General features: G+C 37.9%; 1 protein-coding gene across 2 annotated transcripts; it reads left to right on the top strand.

Moving 5' to 3' along the window:
* Positions 1-310: 310 nt before the first annotated feature.
* On the top strand, positions 311-5,995 carry LOC112732457 (uncharacterized). Of its 2 annotated transcripts, none has more exons than XM_025781191.3 (2): positions 311-1,660; positions 5,310-5,995. In XM_025781191.3, exons 1-2 carry the CDS (start codon positions 334-336, stop codon positions 5,330-5,332), a joined length of 1,350 nt encoding a protein of 449 aa, XP_025636976.1. In that variant the 5' UTR covers positions 311-333; the 3' UTR covers positions 5,333-5,995. The 2 variants fall into 2 exon arrangements, with proteins under 2 accessions (XP_025636976.1, XP_025636975.1); XM_025781190.3 differs by having other exon boundaries at positions 311-1,732.
* Positions 5,996-6,250: the final 255 nt, after the last annotated feature.

The following is a 6,250-nucleotide window of genomic DNA, read 5'->3' as shown; positions in this document are numbered from 1 at the left end:
TTTGTTTTAAAATGCATACTTGAATAATTAGTAATCTTGTTTTAAATTACCTTTTGACTTGAATTACATGCTTAAAAAAAAAGAATTTCAAATAGTTTTTGGATATCTGAAATAGTTTTGTTAGATTTTTGTTTGTGCATATTACAAGTGTTTTGAATAGTTCAATGATTTTGATTTGAAAAATAAAATTTTAGTTAATTTTAGAGTTTAATGTAAATAGTTGCATATTTTTCGATAATTTTTTGTTTATATACATATTGGAATATTGGGTGAAATCTTTTAAAAAAAATTCACTCGTGCGTACGCACATGCCTGGTACATACGCACACTATTATGCACGTCCTCTACTCACAGCACTCGTACAGTTGCCCATTTCCCCATCCGTGCATATGCACGGATAGCAAAACAAGCCCCCTATCATCTTCGCGTCGCCACACCTTTCCCCTCCTCCAATGTTCCCTATTCCCCTTTCAACCTCCAAGACCCAAGAACCACCAATACCATTCCTTACCACCAGCGGCCACCGTAACCGCTATCAACCAGACCACCACCCCCTTATCCCCTTTCTTCTTCCTCTTCTCCCATTTTTCTCTCTTCTTGCCCCCGTTCCTTCCTCCCTCTACCTCACCGCAACAACCGCAGGGTCACCACAACTACCAGACCATCACTCCTTATTCATCACTCTCTTCGACCTTCCCTGATCGCCAACCATCACCGTCGGCCTCGACCCAGAACCCACCGCGCCGTCGACGAGCCACCGCGACCCTCTTCCCTCTTCTCCCCTTCACAGCACCGAACCAGCCTCCAGCCACACCAACCTCTTCTCATCTCTCCGTGAACCCTAATCCACAGCCCTCTTATCATTGTGGTCCTCACCTCCAGCCACTGATGCCTTCTCAGAACTGCAACCATCACAGACCCCATTGTCACATTTCCTCTTCTCCTTTGCCATCGCCTCCGTCGAAACCCAGAGCAGCGGCGGCTAGCTTCCCCTCTTTCTACTCTCTCTCTCTCACTAGCGAACCACCACCGCGAACCACCCTAGTCCTCCACCATCGACGAGCCATGGCTACCCAATCCTCTTCTCCTCTCTCCACGAAGCCCTATCTCCTCTTCTCCGAACCACCATCACGTAGCTTCACCTCAGCCGAGCCCACCCTGCTCTTCCTCCTCTTTGCGCTACCTTCCCCTTCGGCTTCAACATCACATCGCAACCTTCCCTTCCTCGCCGAACCTGTCTCAACCTCCAGTCTCAACCACCCCGCCCAGCCGCGTCATCGCCAGCACCATCAAGACCTACACCACCCAATCCCCACTCACAACCACCCCCTTGTCTCTGTTTCCCCCTTCCACTGCCTGCGAGAGCGCGTACAGGGCACGACCCCTGTTTTCATTTCATTTCTTCTCCGTCACTGCCGCTGCGCTAGCGCCACCACCAGGCCACCACCCTTGGCCTGCCGAACTGCTGTAGTTGCAACCCTCCACACACGAGCTCCAACCCCCTTGCTCCATCGCCTCTTTACTGCCTGGAACGGCCAGAACAGGGTGCAACCCTTGTGTCTTCCGACCCTCCATCTTCCCCTATTTCATTGCTGCGTCTCAGCCTCTGTTCCGTCACTGCTGCTTCTGCCTGCACCACTGTTGGACCCGCCACCTCTGGGTCGGCATCTCTCTACTTCCATTTTCCCTTCCCTTGCTCCCTTGTCAATTCTCTATTTCTGTCTCTGCCCAGGTTCCATTTTTGTTTCTGTCTCTTCTAATTCTCTGTTAGTGTGAATTTCCAGTTTAGCATGTTAGTTTAATTTTTGTTAAGTTAGATTAGGTTAATTTAGTTGAATTAGGTGTTTAGAGAATTTGGATTGGATAGTTGATTTAGGTCTCTTCTTGTTACTGCTGGTGTTTGGGAATAGATTGCCCTTTTATCTGCTTCTTGGAACTGGACTGTTTACTGTTACTGTATTCTTGTTCATGTTCATCATACTGTTAATTGTGATTGTTGTTTTGTTATTGCTGATTGCCATTATTTGGATGAGTTCAGAATGTTGTTTGTGCAGTAAGAATGATTTTGATCATTTTGTGTTCACTGCTGATGCACAATCAATGTCGCTTAGCTGCTTAATTCCTATGAATTCATGTGTGTTTAATCATTATCACATTCATTTGGAACTTGAATTAAGTTGGTTGTTCAACATTTTGAGAAAAGTGCTATTAGCTACTGAAATGCTACCGGAAGTTGCATTAATTTTTTTCGATATTCATCTTTAATGCAATTGATTAATTGAGTTAGTGCTTCATTGCTATTGGTTTTCAACTGTTGTTTACTCAATTGAGTGATTATCTGGCTAATTGCTTCACTGTTTTGGTTGCTGGAGGCTGAGTTTTCTCTGCATTCACTATTCTGCTGCATTCTTGTAACAGTTGCTCAATTTCTGGATGTGTTTGTGCAATAGTGATTTGTGCTCAATGTCTGAGTTAAAACTGTTATTGTTGCTGTGTTTGTGCTTCAATTTGTACTTAATCACTTGACCTAAGATGCTTATTTGTTTAAGTTCATGTTGAATACTTGTGATTGGTTGTTGAATTCAAGAAAAAAAATGCAGCTGGATTGTTCATTGTGTTGTTTGGGTGCTGTGTTTTAAGCCATTATTTTGTTCATTGTTCAAAGAAAGCATGCTGTTTGTTGCTTAATTGGTTATGGCTTAATTGATTATTGCTATCTTGTTACTGTATGTTGGCTCATTTGCTTACTCCCTATGAATTTATAAATGGTTTTTGGTGTTTTTAATTGTCAATGAATTCTTAGGAAGTTTGAATTTATATATGGTCTTTGGTGTTTTTAATTGTAAATGACATTCATGGGGACGCGCACGCGTCACCCACGCGTACGCGTGAGGAGGGAATTTGGCAGCGACGTGCACGCATCGACCACGCGCACGCGTGATGTTAGTCACGTGCCCTCATTAAAGTGAAGATACTGGGGGCAATTTTTGAGCTTTCCAGGTCCAAATCCAACTCATTTCTGAGGCTATTTGATGTAGAGTTCAAGATTGGACAAAGGGGGAGCAATTAGGTAGTGTAGGAAACATGCTTTAGGTTAGTTCTAGAGAGAGAAGCTCCCTCTTCTCTCTAGAAATTAGGGTTCTTAGTTTATATTTCTCTTAGATTTAGGTTTAATTACTTGTTTTGATTTAGTTTCCTTTACTTTTCCTTGTTGATTTGCTCCAATCTTCTTAGTTTCTCTTGTCAATCTCTCTTTTATGCCTCTTTTTAGTTTATGAACACTTTGTTGATTTTAATTTCCTTTAATGCAATTTGAGGTTTTATGTTATTTTCTTGCTTGTTTGAGTTATCATTGTGATTTTCTTACTTTGGGTAGTTGTAGATTTTATTATTCTTTCCCTTTTACCATGCTTTCCTTTTATACCTTCCAAGTATTTGACAAAATGCTTGGTTGGATGTTAGAGTAGCTTTTTGAGCATTCTTGGCTTGGAAAGAGAAATTAGGCAATCTTGAGTCATTAATACCCAACTCATGTTGGTGATCTAGAGTTGTTAGTTAATATTATTTCTATTGACTCTAATCTCTTGCTAATTCAATTAGTAAGTTGATTAGGACTTTTGGATTGAGATTAACTAGTCTTATTTGACTTTCTTCCTATATTGAAGATAACATTGTACCTTCTTCTGATGTAAAAGATAACTAAATAGGATTAGCTCTTGTTAATTGTTGTATGATTTAATGACTAAGATATAAAGCCTAGGTTCTTAATCCTTGCCACGAATGCCTCTTTTTAGTATTTGTTATCTTTAGTTGTTTGCTTTAAATTCCTTGCCATTTAATTTCTTGTCTCCTTATTTGCAAACCCCCTTGAGAACCTCATAACCAATAATATGCATACCTCACTGCAATTTCTTTGAGAAACGACTTGAGATCTAATACTCTCAGTATTTTTATTGGTTTGCACTCGTGACAAACAAAATTAAACTTTGATTGAGGATTGTTTGTTGGTTGGGAACTATACTTCGACGAGATTATTTGTATGAAATTTCCAACTGACAATAATTCATCTATCACTCACTTAACCCAAAAAACCTACCATTTCATTTATCTTTGCTTACCACTTTGAGCCTTTTTAATCCCCTTTTGTTCTTGATTGAGCACACCACTAGCTATAAGCGAAAAAATAATGATTGTCCCTATTTTGAATCTTTGAATAGCTTAAGTTAGTGACAGCGTGTAATGTTTAAGTGTGGGAAAAATATGGGAATTTTGGTTGATAAAAATGTGTTCTATGCTTATTGAGAAATATTGGAAATTTGGGTACATGCTCATGTAATATTAAAAAACCACATGCATTGATATGTTGGTATATATGTTATGTTCTTGAAAAAAAAAAGAAAAAAAATAACAAAAAAGGGACAAAATTACCCCTATGAGAAACTCAATAATGATCAATGCATATGTAAAAGTGAGATTATGGGTAGCTAAGCATGATATTAGAATTGTATAGATTGTATATGTGTTAGGTGAGAACTTAGATTAATCAAAGATTCAAATGCAAGCTCACTTAGCCATATATATATATCCTTACCTTTACCTTTAGCCCTATTACAACCTGGAAAAGACTTCATGATTTTTGCATATGTACATTAAATTTTTGTTGGTTGGTGAGATGAAGAACAAACTTTAAAAAGCATGATTAGAGGAGAATTGAGTGGATTGACCCTAAACACTTGAGCGACTAGAGTGCATATACACATTCGGTGAGGGTTCAATTACTAAATTCCATATTTCCACCTATGATTATTGCTTATCTTGCAAGTTTGGTTAAATTTTTTTATATGACTCAATTCAATTGTGAATAAGATTTGGTTATAATTGCTTTAGCCCTTGATTGTATATAGATGCTTTCTTGGAAATTAATTTACTTTGACTAAGCAAATGCATATAGGTAGATAGTATAAGGTAGAATAGTTACATACATATAGATAGATTGCATATAGATAGTTACATTGAATAATTGTTGATTCCCCTTCTTGTCTTTCTTTGGTATAGCATGAGGACATGCTATTATTTAAGTGTGGGGATGTGATGAATCCACATTTCATGGAATTTATTTGCTCTAATTGGGTGAATTTCATTGACTTTTCTTACATTTATTCATTGAAATAGCATAGTTTCATGATTTCTTCCTAAATTGTGCTTAAAAGTAAAAACATGCTTTTTATGCCCTAAAATTGCTAAATTTTATTCACTTTAATTCCATTTGATACCTTGATGTATTTGTTGAGTGATTTAAGGTTTTGAAGGTAAATATGGACTGAAAAAGTGAGGAAGGAAAGCATGCAAAGTGGAAGAATTCAAGAAATGAAGGATTTGGAAAGCTGCCAATCTGTGACCTATCTGTACTAAATTGATCATAACTTGAGTTATAGAGGTCCAAATGAGGCGGTTTTAGCGGCATTGGAAAGCTAACATCCAGGGATTCAAAATGATATACAATTTGTTATAGTAGACATGGAGTTTGGGTGTGCGTACGCACACACTTGTCTGTACGCACAAGAAGAAAATCAGCAAGTGTGCGTTCGCACACACCTGTGCGTATGCACAAGTCCTGGCACGTGACCTCATTAATTGCAACTCGTTGGCAGTGATTTTTGGACTTTCAGAGACCAATTCAACTCATTTCTGAAACTATTTCAAGCCAAATTGAAGAGGGATGAGGGGGGAGCAATTAGGTTTAGGTTTTTACATGTCTTAGCTTATTTTTCTAGAGAGAGAAGCTCCCCCTTCTCTCTAGAGTTAGGATTTTTAGCTTAATTTTCTCTTTGATTTCTCTCTTTGATTCTTGTTTTAGTATAGTTTCATTTATGTTTTCATGTGTTCTTGCCTTGATCTTAATTTTTTTTGTCATTTTCTCATTCTTGTCATTTTTTGTTAATGAATACTTTTGTTAATTTCAATTTTTTTTAATACATTTTTGATGTTTTATGTATCTTTAATGCTTATTTGAGTTGTAATTATCATTTTATTGCAATTGATAGTTATAGATTTTATTATTGTTGCAATTTAATATGCTTCCCCTTTTATGCATGCTAAGTATTTGACAAAATGTCTCTTTTAGCTTTTGTATAGTTTTCACATTCTTGGTTTGGAATTGGGTAATTAGGTGAACTTGAGTTATGGATATCCATTCCACATTGTGTTAGGATTGTTAGTTGGTTTAGTTTTCATTGACGCTAGTCTTTCA

The sequence above is a fragment of the Arachis hypogaea genome, chromosome 13, assembly GCF_003086295.3.
Source record: "Arachis hypogaea cultivar Tifrunner chromosome 13, arahy.Tifrunner.gnm2.J5K5, whole genome shotgun sequence".
NCBI lineage: Eukaryota > Viridiplantae > Streptophyta > Magnoliopsida > Fabales > Fabaceae > Arachis > Arachis hypogaea.
Note: the sequence above shows the minus strand (reverse complement) of the source record. Positions and strands in the feature narration are given on the sequence as shown.